The following is a 16,954-nucleotide window of genomic DNA, read 5'->3' as shown; positions in this document are numbered from 1 at the left end:
CACGCGCCAGAATGGCTCAGCCTTAAAAGAATGATAAGAGGATGTGGAACTGGGAGTGTACAATGATACAACCATTGTGGAAAAGAGTTTGGTACTTTTTTATAGAGTTAAACACAAATACGCATTTCAACCATCATTTCTATCAACTCAACCCAAGAGAAATAAAGTATATGTCCACACAAAGACTTGTAGACACGAGTATTCACAGCAGTTTTATTCATAACAGCCAAAAACTGGAAAGAATCAAAATGTCCATCAACAGGTGTGTGCACAGAGAGTAAACGGTGGTGTATCTATGCGGTGGGTACCAGACATTCGGCAGCAAAGACAGAACAGACCACACATACATGCAGCAATCTGAATTTCCAAAACGCTCTGTCTGGACGAAGAAGTTAGACACAAAAGTGTTCATTCTGTACGCTTCCATTTATGTGAAATTCTTTAAAAAAAAAAAAGGGACAGTGAATCTATAAAAACAAAAAGTAGGGACTTCCCTGGTGGCGCAGTGGTTAAGAATCTGCCTGCCATTGCAGGGGACACAGGTTCGAGCCCTGCTCTGGGAAGATCCCACATGCCGCGGAGCAACAAAGCCCGTGCGCCACAACTACTGAGCCTGCGCTCTAGAGCCCGCGAGCCACAAATACTGAGCCCGTGAGCCACAACTACTGAAGCCCGTGCACCTAGAGCCCGTGCTCCATAACAAGAGAAGCCACCGCAATGAGAAGCCCGCGCACCGCAACGAAGAGCAGCCCCTGCTTGCGGCAACTAGAGGAAGCCGGTGTGCAGCAACGCAGCCAAAAGTAAATAAATAAAATAAACAAATTTATAAAAACAACAACAACAAAAAAACCCCCAAAAAGCAGATCAGTGATTGCCTGGGGAAGGGAATGGGGATGATAGAAATGCTCTACATCTGGATTATGGTGGCTTTTACAAGGATGTATACATCTACAAAACCCACCAAATTATTTTATATAGGTGCCTTTTATTGTAGGTAAACGATACCTCAGTAAAGTTTGATGTAACAAAATAAAAGTATACAACCTAAGTTTTCTCCTGGACTCTACCCCTGAGTGGTCTGGCCCCTCCTGGCCTTGCTGTACCCTCCCACGCCGCTCTCCACCTCCCACTCAGCACCAGACTGCTCCCTGCACCGCAGGAACCTCGGCTCCATACCACAGAGGCTGGGAGCTGAGCTCTGGAACCAGACTCTGGGTCTAAAGTCAGCTGAGGGGATTGGTCAAGTTTCTTGACTCTTTTAAATCAGTTTCCTCATCTGTAAATGGAATAATAGTACCTTCTTTATACGGGTCTTACGAGGATTCAGTGAGTGAATACACAAGGCATTTTTGGGGGTCTAGCACAGGAACTGGCAAACTACAGCCCATTGTCTGTTTTTGTAGGGCCCATAAGCTAAGAATGGTTTTTACCTTTTTTAATGACTGGGGAAAAAATAAAAAGAATATTTTGTGACACATGAATATTATATGCAATTCAAGTTTCAGGGTCTATCAATAAAGTTTTGTGGAAACCGAGCACATGTACTTACGTATTGTCTGTGGCTACTTTTCCACAAAAAGGCAGAATAGTTGCGAAAGGGACCATATGGCCTGCAAAGCCTAAAACACTTACTCTCTGGCCCTTCACAGAGAAGCTTCGCAGACCCCTGAGCTGCCATCACTCCTCCTTTGCATCAGCTGTGCCTTCTGTCTGGAAAGTTCTTCCACCAGATCTCAGAATAGCTCTTTCTTCCTTGTAACTCAGATCTCAATTTAAAGTGTTTTTTTTTTTTTAATTTTATTTTTGGCTGCATTGGGTCTTCGTTGCTACGCGCGGGCTTTTCTCTAGTTTCGTCGAGCCGGGGGCTACTCTTGGTCGCTGTGCGCGGGCTTTTCATTGTGGTGGCTTCTCTTGCTGCAGAGCACGGGCTCTAAGGCGCACGGGCTCAGTAGTTGTGGCTTGCGGGCTCTAGAGCGCAGGCTCACTAGTCGTGGCGCATGGGCTTAGTTGCTCCGCGGCATGTGGGATCCTACCGGACCAGGGGTCGAACCCATGTCCCCTGCTTTGGCAAGCAGATTCTTAAATACTGCGCCACCAGGGAAGTCGCTCAGATCTCAATTTAAATATCACCTCCTCAGAGGTCTTCTGTGGTTACCTTGTCACTCCTGTCTCTTCACCCTGTTTTCATTTTTGACTCAATTTACTGTTTTCTTCCCTGAACCCGGTGCCTGACTTGCAGGAAGCACCCATAACCACGGGAGCAGATGCATTCTGGGCACTGGGGGACGGCACAGACGGGGACACAGGAGACGGTTAGCTTGGGACTGAGCCGGCTGAATGGAAAGGACCACCACTCAGCTGTGTGTGCAGCTGTGTCAGGGCCGGGCTCAGCACTGGGATGCAGAGCCAGCGATGGTGACATGCATTGCTCACCCACCCGGAGATCAGCCCGGAGGAAACACAGGAGGTCTGTGGGCAACGGCAAAGCTCACCGCGGGCCCTGCCGGCGCAGCGCGGGCCATTCCAACCTCCCTGACAGCGGGGAAGGCTCTGCAGGGGCTGCATCTGAGTCCTGGAGGCCCCCGGGGTTCACCTGCAACTACACCACGCTCCTCCTTCCAAAACGGGAGGAGGTTCTAGGGGGTGGGTGGGGATGAGACTTACAAAGCATGCCACACAAAACCAACACAACAGCAACGGTCAGATCAAAGAATGACCAAGGTCTCGCGCAGTCCTGGCAATCTTTGTGTTTGTCCCAGCCGCCCAGGAAGGAAGCAGCCCAGAACCCGCCGTCCGCCGTCGGGCCTCACCGAGCTGCCCACACAGGGGTCCTGGCGGTGGGGCACATGCTCCTCCTCCCCAGGACACTCTCCCCTGGGGGTCTGTGGAACTAGACTTTCCTTCACCTCTCTGCCTTTTTTCTCAATCTGATGTGCTGACAAGACCTTCCTAAGGCCACAGAGCTTGGAAAGGGACAGGGGAGGTTTACTCCCTCCCCTCCCCTCCACCACTATTGCAGGGGTTCAGTAGGGTGGTGGTCTGACACACACATGGCAAGGTGATCAGGAGTGGGGCAGGGGGCAGAGGACGGGGGCTAGTGTGCAAAGACAGGCCTGCCATTCTGCAGTCTGTGGGGAAGGATTGCCAGGAGGAGAGGACAAGAATCAGACCTGCATTTCAGACCCATCACTTTGGCTCAGCTGAGAAGGATGAAGTCAAGGAGCTGAGCCAGAGCCAAGGCTACCATGCCGGAAGGAAATGAGGAGCCACAGAAGCAGGCTATATGGTAGAAGGGATGGACAGGAGGGCCAGGATCCGGGGTACTGAGGAGGAAGTTCTGAGGGGCGCTGGAGGTGGGGGAAGACACTGCCACCCAGACATCCTGCTTTAGCTAACAGGTGGACCATGGCAGAGGCACTGGGGTGGGGCACTCGTGGGGCACAGACGGTGTGCTGGGTCACCAGAGGTTCATCCGAGACTGAGGTTCCAAAACTGCACACAGTGGAGGCAAACTGTTGACAGACACCAGAGATTCAAAATCCCTAGAACACAGACCCCAACGCTGAGCCCATAGATACGAGAGCCCCCTCGCTAGGCACCTGCCAGCCCAGGCAACCTTCTGGGGAGAGCAGAGTCCAGGCACAGACTAAGTAGGTAAGGGATGAGGCCAGTGGAGAGCCCACAGGAAGGAAGGACAGACCTGCTGACGCTGCCCCACTCCAGCTCTGAGCAAGAGCTGATGGGGCAGGAGAGGCGGGGTGCGGGAGCTGGCTGCTCAGAGCGCCACACACCCACCAGGCAAGGACCCCAGCGCCAGCCCCGCACAAGATCCTTCAGGCAACCACCAGCCCCTTAGGCAACTCATTCCAGCCTGGGGCTGCCCTTGCCGCCCCTGAAGTGAATGAGGCGGCCCAGCCAGGGCACAGAGGCCCTTTGCACCTCTCCCAGGGAGAGCTCCCCAATCCCAGTGGGGAGCAGCTGGGGGAGCAAAGGCGGGGGCTGAGAAGAGCAGTGTGGTGCCCCTGCACCTCCACCCCCAAGCTAAGGACCGGGAGAAAAAGGAAGGCCCAGAGGTTTGGGGAGGTCTAGCCTTTCTCCCGCTTCCCCAAACCTGGAATGACTGCGTACACACCTCCCGTCTCCGCACCCACGGAAATTAATCCCACAGTCGCCTCAGCCTCTGCTCCAGGACGGCGAGGAGCCCCAGCCCGGCGCGGATACTCCCTCCCAGGCCCGAGCGCCTCCGCACCAGCACGGCCGGCACTTACCACACCGCAGCTACTATTCCCGCCTGGACACGGATCTGTGAGCCGGAGCCCAGGATCCCCCCCACAAGTGAGGTCACTTGAACCCCTGGAAGTTTAAGGAACTTGCCCCAGAAAGGCTTCAGTTTCTCCTCTGGCCTAACTCCAAAGCCCACAAGAAGCCTGGCAAGTCACTTCTCCGCAGGCCTTAATTTCCTCAGCTGACACGGAGGTAACTTTAGTGCTGCCTACCTGACCAACAGGTTGCAAGGCTGCAAACAACTCCACATTTAGCTAAAACGTGAACAGCCTACCGGTGGCCTGCACAGCCTGCCACTCCAGGAGCCTTCCTGACCCTCAGCAACGGCTGCCCGGGCCTCACCCACCTGCGCCCAAGCGGGGCCTGGACAGCCTCCCGCCCGGACCCGGGCCTCCCCGTCTCCCCTCTCCCCCTCCCACCTCCGGCGGCGCCTCCCCTCCCGCCAGCAGGCCCCGGAAGTCCGCGCCTCACCTTCCGCCTCGCGCCAGCAGCCACCGCGCAGTCGATCGGAGTCCGTCTGCGGGTCCGTCAGCCTAGCGCTCCTCCCGGCGCCGCGGGGGCGGACCCCGCGCCGGGCCCTCGCCATGGCAACGCGATACTTCCGGCCCGCGGGTCCCGGAGCCGGAAGCCGCGGCTGCCGGTGGGAGCAGGGGGCGGGGCCGAGCCTCGCGGGGCGGGGCCGAGCCTCGCGGGGGCGGGGCTTGCGCAGAGCAACTAGAGGGAGGTTGCTGACCGCATGGTGCGAACGTCCGTGGTAGGGGCGTCGTCGGCGCGGTGGGGACCGCTTGGGGCGGGAAGGGCAAGTAGTCAAAAGGTTCCCAGGAGGGTGGTCATCTATTTACGCTGAGCTTTTAAGGAAGGGTCAGAGTTCACTCTACAAAGCAGGGGCATCACTGGTGTAGAGAAGAGCATGCGCAAAGGTGGAAGGACCCGGTGGGAAGAATTGAGGTGGTGGTTTAGGAGGGCGGGGCCCCGGTAGGGTGGTACGTGCGGTCAGTGATGAACAGTCAGGACATGAGGAGCCTTGAACGCCAAACCAAGAGCTGGGCTTTATCCTGGAAGCACAGGAGGACCAGTGGAGGAGAGGGGGTGACTTAAGACCTGTTGGAGCAAAAGACCTCTCTAATGACCGAGTGGAGCTAGGAGGCCATAGGTCGCCTGGTGAGACTCAAGGACCCCTCAGCTAGAGCCCTGGAAACAGACAGGAGTTGAGGAGGTGACATAGGGATCCCGAGGAAGCCAGGTGAAATCTGAAGAAAGAGTCTGAGACAGTGGAGGGAGCCGTGTGGTACCCCACGTACATCATCCATCTCAGCTCCAGGCTTCCTCCTCCACTGCACCCATCACTCACCCCTTCCCCCAGCACCTCAGCCAGAGCTGGGCACCCACTGTCGGCTGCAGATTTCCAACCCTCTAAGGGTGTAATTGGTGTGTGTGTGGAAGGGGTGCTGCTGCTGTCCAATAAAAGCCGAAATCTTAGAGTGCAGCGATAGAAAGTGTCTCCCTGCGCTTCTGTGGCTTTCCTCGGGTCTGGAGGTCCTAGTAGCAACACCCCACCACTGCTGGTGTCCTGGGCCTGATAATCCCTTTGCAAACTTGCCCAGTCCTCACCGGGGGGAACCCAGGCTTTGGGTCAGGGTACAGAGCACAGGCCCTGACTGACTTGAGGGGCAGAGCCACAGACTAGATGGCCAGGGAGGAGGTCAGGGGACAGAAGGGTCTGGGACCCAGGAGGACCATGTCTCAGGGCGGCTGCCAAATGCATTTTTCCAGAATCGCACCTTTGGGCCAGGCCCTGTGCCTGCTAAAGCACTCAGAAACTCTGGCCAGGGCTGAGCAAGGGGTGCTGGCCCTGCGGGCCTCCCCAGGCTCAGCCTCCACTGTCTCCCAAGTGCCCTCCTCCACTCAGGCCTACCCCCTCCTGCCTGGGGAGCATCTCCCTCCTAGCCTAGGCCACAGGGCATTGGGGCTGCCTGGGAAGCCCTGTGACCCAGACATAACACACCTGTCCTCTCTCCTGCCCAGGGTGATGCCAAGTGGTTCTCGCAGGCTGCCCTGGGCTGGCACCATGACCCACAGGGCTGTGTTCTCAAGACCTGGCCCCAAGCGGTAGCCAGTAAACACCTACGGCTAGAAGGCCTCTCCTTCCGTGCACACCCACCCAGGGGCACTGCCCGAGTGCCCCAGAGGACCAAGTGGCGTCCTCCTCAGGGGACAACCTCCAGAGTATCTGGACCCAGAGGGCCAGAAGAGTAGAGAGGCAAACACACTTCCAGGAAGTTCTCTCAAGCCAGGGGGGTCCAGCTTACCCAGGACCAGTGAGGTGCACAGGGCATATTGAGGGACTATTATTATGGTCAGCTCCCAGGACCCACTGTTGACCAGCACCAAGGAGGGAAGGAAATTGACCTCCAGGGCCTGGGGAGCCTTCTGGGGTCATGCAGCAGCCTGTGGGAAAATCCCTTGAGTCAACTGTATCCCTCTTTTATTTCTGAGGTTTCCTCTAGGAAGCCCTCCCAGACCACCACCCAAGTCCTGCTAGCTGCTTGGCCTTGAACTCTGGGCAGGACCCTCCCCTTCTTGGCGGTTCATCTTGGACCAATCACTCCCCCATCTGTTAAATGTGAACCTGAGATCTGGATGGGAACTGTGGGTCATAAGCCCCTTCCAAGGGCTTTTCCTTCCAGCTCTTGGGGGGTGCCAAAGGCAGCCCAGGGGTGAGGAATGAGGCCTGGGTGGCCGCCTGCAGCCCCCACTGGAATCTTTCCTGCCCCTCCCTTCCAGATTAACCGAAACCTGCTAATTGTGGCTGCCCTCTGCACGCTCCCCTCCCCCACCGCGTATTTCTACCTCCCTTGGCCTCCCCTCCCCTCCCCCTTCCATCCGAATGATAAAGGGCTTGGCCCGCCAGCCCCCGCCTGGCCTCAGGCCCCAGCTCTTCCTCACCACACTACCACACTGCCCCAGTGCCCTGCGCCCACCACCCGGCCGGACCCCTGCCCACGTTGCCTGCTTCCTCTGCATGGGGCCCTGCAGCAACCCCCGCCTGGGGCTCCCCGGGGGGGAGTCGCCCTCCCAGCCCCCCCAGAGGAGGAAGAAGAGATACCTGCGGCATGACAAGCCCCCCTACACCTACTTGGCCATGATCGCCCTGGTGATCCAGGCCGCACCCTCCCGCAGGCTGAAGCTGGCCCAGGTGAGAGGATCCCCGCCCGCTCTCCCTCACACTCCGTGATCGGACCTGTCCCCGGAAGCGTCCTCCACCTGGCCCCTGCTCGGAGGCTCAGGCTCCGGCCTCCACCCCGACCTGGCCCTACCCAGCCATGCCAGTGGGGCCGGTCCCGGCCTGGGCACCCAGGGAGAGAGCTAAAGCACTCAGGCAGGCCCCTTCCCGGCGAGGGGGGCCACGCAGAGGCGAGGGGAGGGGCAGCATGGCCCCCCGCCCACGCGCCCCGGCTCACGGCGCCCGCTGCCCGCCCGATGGTTTCAGATCATCCGTCAGGTCCAGGCCGTGTTCCCCTTCTTCAGGGACGATTACGAGGGCTGGAAAGACTCCATCCGCCACAACCTCTCCTCCAACCGATGCTTCCGCAAGGTGGGGCAGGGCGAGGGTCGGAGCCTGGGGGCGGGACGCGGGCGGAAATCCTGAGTATCCGGGGTCGTACAGCCCCACCCAAGCCTGCCCCCCTCCTCCACCAGGTGCCCAAAGATCCCGCGAAGCCCCAGGCCAAGGGCAACTTCTGGGCGGTCGACGTGAGCCTGATCCCAGCCGAGGCGCTGCGGCTGCAGAATACGGCCCTGTGCAGGCGCTGGCAGAGCAGGGGCGCGAGGGGAGCCTTCGCCAAGGACCTGGGCCCCTTTGTGCTGCATGGCCGGCCCTACCGGCCGCCCAGTCCCCAGCCGCCGCCCTGCGAGGGCTTCAGCATAAAGTCTCTGCTAGGGGACTCCGGGGAGGGGGCGCCGCCGAGCAGCCCAAATCGGTCAGGCTCAGTTCGCATAGGGGAGGAAGAGGCACCCACTCCAGTCCCCCCCTCTGAGAGGCCTCTGTGGCCCGTCTGCCCCCTCCCAGGGTCCCTGAGAGCAGAAGGGGAGACTTCCCAGGGGGGAAACAGCGGGCCCCCGCCCCTCTCCCCTGAACCCAGAGCCTGGCCCCTCCACTTACTGCAGGGCACCCCAGGCCCTGGGGGACTCCCGGGTGGAAGCCACAGGGCCTCGCTTTGGGGGCAGCTACCTACCTCCTACTTGCCCACATACACTCCCAACGTGGTGATGCCATTTGCCCCACTGCCAGCCACCTCCTGCCCCCGGTGCCCCCCCTCAACCAGCACAGGCTATTGGGGGGTGGTCCCTGAAACCCATGGCCCCCCAAGGCTGCTCTGGGATCTAGACGCCCTCTTCCAGGGGGTGCCACCCAACAAAAGCATCTATGATGCATGGGTTAGCCACCCCCGAGACCTGGCTGCCCCTACCCCAGGCTGGCTACTTTCCTGGTACAGCCTGTGAGGCTCCCAGGGCAGGGGCTGCTTTCCTCTCCCCCCCTCTCCTGCCACCCTTAGGCCTGTTGAGGGGAAACCAAGGTATGTGTGCCTCCACCTTGAGACATGAGGTACCAGCCGTGCTGAGAGTCTGCGTGTTTATTGGACGCTCCAGAAGGGCTGTGGCCCAGCTGGGCACCACCACAGCCCTGATGGTCAGTCATGCCTCTCTTACCCCGAGAGGCAAGGCTGGAAGGGGCAGGGCTCTGCTTGAAGTAGCCCTTCCTGTCCCCTTCCTGGTCCCACCTTCTCCAGCCCTCTGTCCATCTGTCCATCCGTCCGTCCATCCATCACCATCTGTCACTTCCCCTCCCTGGCTCCGGGCTGGGGGAGGGAAGACCTAGTGACTGCCCCAGCCGCTCCATCCCTAAGTCCTGTCCCCCCTCCACTGTTGCCTGGCAAGGAGGTAGCACCTTTGGGGGGAGGGGACGGAGAACGGAGACCCTACCTGGTTTGGGTGGTGGCAGTGGGGAAGATAACAGTAAAGGAACAAACGACATTTTAATGCAAGTCTGATGTTTGGTGATGGGTAGTGAGTCTGGTGGCCACTTGGCCAGGGTCTGCCTCCGCGGCTCTGGGATCCCCTGCTGTGCGCCGCGATAACAGCAGATGGTGATAAGCAAAGGGCTAAGGGCCTGGGCCGGGGCGTGGTGGGGGGTGATCATTACCCCAGGCGGGACACTCCTGGGGGCGGGAGAGAAAGGGGTGGACTCTGGGAGTCTGGGGGCCTGCTGGCCCCCAGAGATCAAGGAGGTCGTGGGGGGAAGAGGGACTTTGCTGCCTCTGCCGGCAGAGACGCGACCCAGACTCCTCAGGCGGGACTACGAAGGCAGGTCCTCCGGCGGTGCCAGGGCCGAGCTGGAGCCGCTGTCCAGGCCGGGGCTTGGAGGGCTGCCGGGCGAGGGCGTGGCGGTGCAAGGGGTCCCAGAGAGGGGTGTGTCGGTGCTCAGGGAGGAGGGCGTGCCGGAGCGCGGGGCCCTGCGGGGCCTAGCAGGCCCCAGCTCCACTCGCCCCACTCGCTCGGCGAACTTGAGCGAGCACACGGTCTCGCCGAGATCCTCGGGCCGCGTGGAGACCTGCGGGGAGCGGCGCTGGTGGGCGGGCCCGGGTGGGCGGCGCCTGGCATGCAAACAGCCCTCCCGCGGGCCGCGGCCGCCTGGCCCCACCTGCAGGAGCAGCACAGCGGTGGCGCCGGGGCCCAGTGCGGGCTGCAGCAGGCGCGTGAGCTGCGAGTCGCGGAAGGGCACGTGCGGCCGGCGAGCCCGCAGCGCGGCCATCACTCCTCCCAGCGCCAGCAGCGAGCGGTTGATGGTCCGAGCCTCCCGCAGACGCTGAGCGCCGTCCCGGTCTTCACGCGACGTGCCGGCCGCCCCTGCCTTCCAGGCGCGCTCGGACCCTGCCAGGTCCACTAGGTGCAGCGTGCCTGCAGGGGCGAGCGAGCCCGGCGTGGAGGGAGGCCCGGTCTCGGGTGCAGCGAAGCCCCCCGCAGGACTCAGACGCCGAGGTACCTGCGGTGCCGGGACCGCTTGATGGGGACGCCGTGCGCAGCGTCAGCGTGACCAGGGCGTGCGAACGAGAGCTGTGCTGGTTCATGGCTGTGGCGGCGGTGGCCCGGTTGCTCCTCCCCAGCTTCAGCATCTGGAGGACGGAGGGCAGGGCTGGCCTGGTGCGGCGTCCGCGGCCCAGGTGGGCGTACAGGGCGGGGGCTTGGAGGACTGCGCGGCCCCACCGGGCAGCCTCACCTGGTGCAACGACTCCAGATTGGGCACGTCCCAGCGGGTGAGGCCAGCCACCTGGATCCCGCCTTCGCCTGCTGGGCCCTGCCTCACTGCCAGGCGCTGCGGAGGCCCTGGGGCTAGGAGGTCCCTGGCGAAAAAGGGGAGGGCTCTGTTGGGGGTTCTGGGGGGCGGAGCCAGAAGTTGGGGAGGAGGCACCGTTTGCGGCCCTGACCTGACAGCCTCGTTGTAGATCTCCACCATGCTGAGGGTCACGTGGTGCTGTCCCCCTGTTCCCATCTCCCGGAACAGTGACTGCAGCGCCCTAGGAGCTATGCCAGGGTCCTCAGGCGGGCCCTGGGGACGGGGTGGGGTGCCTCATCGGGCTCACATCCCAACCCCTGGCCCCAGGAGCCACCCAGGTTGCCCCCTTTCCCACCTCCATGCTGTAGGTCTTTCCCGTCCCTGTCTGACCGTAGGTGAAAATGCAGACACTGTAGCCTCCGAGGCAGGACAGCACAGCCGACTCCAGCTCCCTGAAGACCTAGGGGTAGGAGGGGTTGGGAGGGGCCCTAAGCCCCAGGACCTGGGGCAAGGTGTGAACAAAACTTGATTCCCCTGGAAGGAGGCTGGCTCTAAGGGAGCACAGTGGAAGAGTGGATCTCCCAACAGACAGGTGAGGCTCCCTGGAGAAGGTGGCATTTGCCAGAATTTGCCAGGCAAAGAAGGGAAGGGACAGAACAGGTAGCAGGAACAGGTGATGCAGAATATTGGAATCCTGACGATTGACTGCTTGGAAGGCTGGGGGTGTAGCAGTCAAGAGCCCAGACCCTGGGCTTGATGGCCAAGTTCAAACCCTGGGTGTGACTGGAGGCAAGTCACTCATCTTGCCTTCTGTGAGATGAGGACTGCAGTGGCACCTGGTGTGAGGATTAAGTGAGAATGTGGACCAAGAGGACTAGTGCAGCACTCGGCACGTGAAAGATGAACCCAGAGGGTCCCATGTGTGGAGGTTGGTGGGCAACCAGGACCCTCGAAGTCAGGCCCTGGGAGGGTGCAGAGAGGCAGATGAAGGGGAGATGGAGCTGGGACTTGCGTCCTGTTGGCAACTGGACGCCAGCAACAGCCTCTTGAGCAATGACGCAGTCGGCCGGCTTTTGTGCCCAGAAGGTGGCGAGTAACTACTGGGCTGTCAGACCTCTTTGAACTTTTGGTTGCCCGCTACGAGGCCAGAATCCAGAATTGCCAGTGAGGTTGCTAAGATTCCATCACTAGAAAGGAGCACTGGGGGCGCTACTGCAGACAGAGGGAATACAGGTGAGGGAGCCGAGTAACAGAATCCTTTAGCTCTTTCAGCCAGAATTGGAGGACCCTGTCTAGGACGGCTACCCAGAAGACAGTAGACAAGGGGCCCCGGTTCAGGGCTGCAGTTGGGATGGAGGCTGAAGACAGGGTGGGGGTGGTATGGGGGGTAAATAGAGGTAGGTGGAAAACAGCTGCGGTGCCCCAAAAAGTGGCGGAGGGAGTACCTGCCAGGCACTCTCATCACAGTCTCCCCATGAGGCCAGCACAGGTCTGGGTCTCTGATAGCTCTGCCCCTCGCCTCACCCCCTCCCAGCTCTCAGCCTTGTTTCCTGAGCTCTAGTTGCAAGTTGGTGTGCAGTGAAGACAGTGTGTGGGAAACAAGGCAGCGGGGGGCTGGGGTTGGAAGCTCACCTGTGCCGCCCCACTGCCCTTGGCCACAGAGCAAGGAAAGCTACCCACCCTCAGAGCTGACCATCTCTGGACCCTGGGCCAGGGGAGCAGGCAGCCAGTGAAGCCTGCGGGAAGGAGGTCACAGTACTGACCTCACAACAACAACAGCACCCCAGCCATGCTCCACAGCCCCCTGAGAAACCATCACCTCAAACATGTTCATTTTCCTTCGTTTCCTGGCACAAAGTTACTTTTGAAAATGTTAATCTTCCTGTTTAAGCCATAAAGTCTGTCTCCCCCAGCCTGCAGTTTGGTGGGGGGATGCAAAGCGGAAATCCTGGAAAGAAAGTAGGTGCCCAGCTAGGATACCAGTCCTGCCTCCCAGACCCTCCGGCTCCCTTCCCTTCCCTGCTGCAGTCCAGCCGCCCTCTCTCCTGGGAGGGCAGACAGACAGGAGCCTTCTCTGGTCTCCAGGAAACTCTGAGTGACAGTTGACACAGGTGAAAGGGTGGAGCATCACCTCCTCCTGGCTGGCGTGTGGAGGGAAGACCCAGTCCAGGCGGAAGCGACGCTGGTGCCCTCGATAGCAGGTGGTGACAGTGCCACCCGGGCCGGGCTCTAAGCTCACCAAGTTGGAGGGTGTCCCTGGCCTCAGCCGACAGAGCACACGGATGTTTCCTGGGGTGGAGATCAGGTCAGGGGGCTGCCTCCCAGATCCTGAAGCCTGGAGAGCCTCCACGTCCCCCACCTCTGCCGCCCCAGCCCTTTTCTCCCCAAGCCTGCCATACCCTTGAGCTCCAGCAGCCGCCCTGGGCATCCAGTTGGGGCCCCCTGCTGTGCCTCCAGGAGCTGAGTGCCAGCCCCGCCCGCTGACAGTGCCCCCAGGGCCCACGACACCTGGGGGCACAGAGAGGTGAGGAAGGGGAAGGCAGTGGGAAGAGAGCAAGGGATGGGGTGCGGAGGGCAATATCCACCACGTGGCCCCCAGCTGTGGGGATCCACAGCTTTCAGTGGCTTCAGACCCTTGGGGCATCATTCAGTGGGCCTGGGATGGAGCTCAGGGACCCGAGGAGAACCGTGGGCTTCCTGGCAATCCTGTGAGGGATTCACCGTCACCCCAGTTTGCACAGAACACAGTTGTTCTGGTTCCAGAACCTAAGATTTGCAGTAGACGAGACAAGACCCTGGGGCTAGAAAGGAAGGGAGAGCAGGGGTTCCCCAAGGGAAGGCCAGTGACGAGGCTGCACAGAGAACAAGTGCAAGGGAGGGGAGCGAGTGGTCCTGACCTGGCCCCGGGCTTCGCTCAGCGAACCCTGGCAGCTCTGGGTAAAGGTGCTGACCAGTCCTCGGAGGTCCCCACAGCCCTGACGCAAGCTGGCCATGCGAGCACGAAGTCCTGGGGGCAGGAAGGCTGTTGTGAGGGAAAGCCCAGACCCCACAGCCTTCCCATGAGCTCCGGAGCCCCAGCCCTTACCTGCCAGCTGCCCGCGCATCTGCTGCAGCTCCCTCCTGCAGTTCTGCTCCGTCTCCTGCTGGAGCTGCCGGAGGGCCCCCCGAAGGCCCTGCAGCTGCACCTCCTGCACCCCTAGCTGCCCCACCCAACCCCAGCCCTGTCACTGAGGAAACAGGCACCTACCAGGCTCTGCCTCCGACACCCCCTCCCCAGAGCCCCAGACTTCCCAGCCCCTGGGCCCAGAGCCCACCTGGACTCGGAGAGCTTCTGTGGTGTCCTGGGCCTCTTGAAGCCGGCCCCGGAGCTCCAGCAGTGCCTCTGCCTCCTCCTGCTCCTGCAAGGGGAGTGGGGCAGCTGAACTGTGGAGCCAGGAGGAAACTCAGGGAGGGGCGCTCCAGCTGCCCCGTTTTACAGATGAGAAAGTTAGGTCGCCAGGGGCTCACAAAGCTGGTCACACATCCATGCCTCCCGATTCCACGCAGGGCTCCTTTCCCCAAGTCTCTCTGGTCTCCTGGAGTCAGTCACTGGGAGAAACCATGGACTGAAAGCAGGGGATTCTCCCATGGGCATCAGTCTCCTTGAAGGGGCTACCATGCATTAGCCACCCACAGTCTGGGCCTCAGGTCTGAAGGGCCAGAGGGGGCTCCCTGCCTCTGCTCCAGTGAGCACAAGGTCCTGAGGAAGCCCAGGCGGTGTTGCTAGAGACCAGGGTGCAGGAGCCCCGGGCTGCAGGGACGGTAGCAGCTAAGGAGCAGGATACCTGGGGGGCCCTGTTGGGGGGGGCGGGGCCCCAGTGCAGCAGGAGGTCCCGAGTAAGGCTCAGGCTCTGTTTCAGGGCCTTGTTTTCCAGAGTCAGATGCTGAACCCTTTTCTCCGAGTCTGTCGCCCCCTGGGAGAGAAGGAAGCCCTCAAAACTCACCTGGAGGCTGAGACCCTCTCATGTCCCCCTTGTCCAGCCCCCACCCCAGCAGCCTCACCACTCCCACACGCAGCTGGCCCAGCTCCTTCTCCTGCAGTTCCAGCTGCTGCTTCAGCTCTTCCAGCTGGAAAGGAGGAAAGAGCACCGGGTGGAACGCCTCCTTCCAGTCCCCTCCCAGACCCCCCCATCCCCCCACTGCCTCCTGGGCCCCTCACCTGTCCAAGGATAAGCTGTTCCAGCCGCTGCCAAGCCCTCTGGTCCTCCTCTAACTGAGGAGGCTGCTGCCCCTGGGCCTCACCCCTTGGTGAAACGGAAGGGCTTTCTTCTTGGGATGGGGATCCTGGGGTGGGGTGGACCCAGTTAGGACAGAAGAGCTCTCTGGCCTGAAGGAAGGGACACCTCACATCTGGCTGCTAGGGTTCTGGTGGGCGTCACTCCCTGGACAAACTCCCTTTTCAACTCACTACTCCTTACGCACCAGCAGGAGTGAGGGGCTGCACCCCTGAGGCTGGCTGCGTCGCCTGGGGCAGGACCTGCCTCCCCCTGGGGCTCCGAATCCATGCCAGGAGGGCCAAGAGCTGACCGGTCACCGTCAACAGTGGGGGAACATCACCAGGCTGGGAAAGAAATAGAAATCAAAGTGGAAAAGGATGGGGGCCGGGTAAAGAGGGTACAGGGGTATGGATGGAAATCAGTAGGCCTGAGAACACAGAACAGGTTGCTGTAGAAACCTCAACTCTGCTTACCTTGCTCAGGTCGGCAGAATTCCCGAAGCTCTCTTCCGCCCCCAGCTGGACTGAGAGGAACTCCGCAAGACGCACGAGAGCCTCTTCCAGTGAGACCTCGGCCGGACGGCCCTCCGCTGCCCCTCCCGGCCCATCCTCGGACTCCGAGCAGCCTGCGAGGCAGTGGGATGGGTAGGCGTGCTGGGTCACGTGTCGGATGCTAGGCCACTGGCCGGCACCTGCCAGCTCCCTCCCTCCCAATGAGGGCACGGGCACCCCTGCATCTCTCGGACGGCGGCGCTCCCTCGTTGCCCCGGGAGACGCAGCACTCCCGATGCACCAACAGTACCTACCGACCAGGCCGGTCAGCTCGGTCCACAGCTCTGCGGTGGGCTGGTCGGGGCGGCGGCGACCCCCGGGCTTGCCGCGGGCACTCTAGGGAGGGAGCGGGGGGGAGTCCCTGAGGCGAGGCCAGGCAGCCCATGGGGCTCCCTGCCTCCGAGAACTGAGCCCGAGGGGTTGGAGCCGGGCTCTCAGCTTCCAACACCAGAGTCGGGGTCCCCGGCACGGCCCCTCCCCCGCGTCAGCGCCCCGGGACCTACGCAGCGCCGGCCTGCAAAACCGTTCTCCGGAAGGGGGTCGCCGGCCGAGCTGCGCCCGCCCCCGCTCACCTGGGCGGGGTTCCCAGGGTCGGCGGCCGCCGCGGCCCCGCCATCCCTGCGAAAGAGGCTGTAGAAGATGTAGATGAGCAGCGAGTAGAAGGCGTACATGAGAGCGCGGGGCGGCAGAGGGCCCCGCTTCGCGCCGCCCCGCGTCCCCGCGCCCCAACTCCGCGCCCGACCGCTGCAGAGCCCGTGCGCATGCTCTGGCGGCCGCCCCCTCGGCACGGCCCCGCACCTCCTCTTCCAGAATCTCTACCGGTCCTCTGAGAAGGACCCCCGCGCGGCTGTACCCCCTCAGAGCCTTCCGCCCGCAGGTGTCCAACCTTTCTTCCCTCAGGCCCCTTTCTCGGCCCCTCCCCTCACCGCCGCTTCCACCAAGCGCTCCCCTCTCCAGCCCTCCCCTCCCACCCCTTCCTCCGACCCCTCCCCTCCACCTCCTTTCTCGGCCCCTTCCTCCAACCCCTCCCCTCACCGCCCCTCCCCTCCCCTCAATACCCTTCCTCGGCCCCGCCCCCTCCTCAGCCCCACTCCTTACAGCCCCTTCCTCCAACTCCGCCCTACGTCCTCCTCGGCCCCTTCTTCCAACCCCTCCCCTCAATGCCCCTCTCCTCACCGCACCATCCTCCAATCCCTCTCCCCCTCTCCGACCCCTCCCTCACCACTCCTTCCTCAGCCCCTCCCCTAGAAGCCCCTCCTCTCGCCACCCTTACCTCGGCCCTTCCCCTCATCGCCCCTTCCTCCAACCCCACCTCTCACTGCCCCTCCCCTCATGTCTCCTTCCTCGAGCCCCTTCCCTCCCCCCAAACCAGCGGGCGTGTCCGTCCAGTACCAAGCAGAGACCCTCCCTCCTCCTAGCCCCGCCCACTCTTACAACCCAGTCTTGCTCTCCTCCACGCCCGCGACGCCCCGGCCCCGCCCCCCTCCGGCCGCTCTAGCCTCCGCTCCTCTCGTTGGTTGGCGCGGGGC

General features: G+C 61.6%; 3 protein-coding genes across 12 annotated transcripts in view; 1 reads left to right on the top strand and 2 right to left on the bottom strand.

The window, feature by feature from the left end:
- PPP1R16A (protein phosphatase 1 regulatory subunit 16A) overlaps positions 1-4,889 on the bottom strand; it is a 28,748-nt gene extending 23,859 nt beyond the window's left edge. For 2 of the 5 annotated variants that reach the window (XM_081258771.1, XM_081258775.1), the window contains exon 1: positions 4,756-4,889. Coding sequence is in view for 1 of the 5 variants with exons in the window: in XM_081258776.1 (XP_081114902.1) it covers positions 4,756-4,870 (115 nt within the window). In the remaining 4 variants the exon portion in view is untranslated. Of the gene's footprint in view, positions 1-4,268; positions 4,660-4,755 lie in introns of those variants that run through there. The other 3 variants (XM_081258773.1, XM_081258776.1, XM_081258772.1) reach the window with 3 other exon arrangements.
- A 2,062-nt stretch (positions 4,890-6,951) lies between these two features.
- On the top strand, positions 6,952-8,787 carry FOXH1 (forkhead box H1; the record flags this gene model as incomplete). Its single annotated transcript, XM_081258709.1, has 3 exons — positions 6,952-7,480; positions 7,775-7,879; positions 7,984-8,787. The coding sequence occupies exons 1-3, from the start codon at positions 7,172-7,174 to the stop codon at positions 8,785-8,787; spliced, it is 1,218 nt and encodes a 405-aa protein (XP_081114835.1). The 5' UTR covers positions 6,952-7,171.
- Positions 8,788-8,922: 135 nt separating this feature from the next.
- On the bottom strand, positions 8,923-16,212 carry KIFC2 (kinesin family member C2). 6 transcript variants are annotated; one of them, XM_081258949.1, is made up of 17 exons: positions 15,929-16,212; positions 15,680-15,761; positions 15,348-15,499; positions 15,080-15,218; positions 14,817-14,941; positions 14,660-14,725; positions 14,443-14,571; positions 13,933-14,016; positions 13,704-13,818; positions 13,516-13,625; positions 13,018-13,126; positions 12,750-12,907; positions 10,974-11,078; positions 10,770-10,891; positions 10,562-10,685; positions 10,328-10,457; positions 8,923-10,242 (listed from the first exon to the last, which is right to left on the bottom strand). In XM_081258949.1, the coding sequence occupies exons 1-17, from the start codon at positions 16,094-16,096 to the stop codon at positions 9,641-9,643; spliced, it is 2,520 nt and encodes an 839-aa protein (XP_081115075.1). In that variant the 5' UTR covers positions 16,097-16,212; the 3' UTR covers positions 8,923-9,640. The 6 variants fall into 6 exon arrangements, with proteins under 6 accessions (XP_081115075.1, XP_081115074.1, XP_081115073.1 ...); XM_081258948.1 differs by having other exon boundaries at positions 8,923-9,895; positions 9,986-10,242; positions 13,516-13,818; positions 15,998-16,151; XM_081258947.1 differs by having other exon boundaries at positions 15,998-16,151.
- Positions 16,213-16,954: the final 742 nt, after the last annotated feature.

This window comes from Mesoplodon bidens, assembly GCF_964165515.1.
Source record: "Mesoplodon bidens genome assembly, chromosome: 16".
NCBI lineage: Eukaryota > Metazoa > Chordata > Mammalia > Artiodactyla > Ziphiidae > Mesoplodon > Mesoplodon bidens.
Note: the sequence above shows the minus strand (reverse complement) of the source record. Positions and strands in the feature narration are given on the sequence as shown.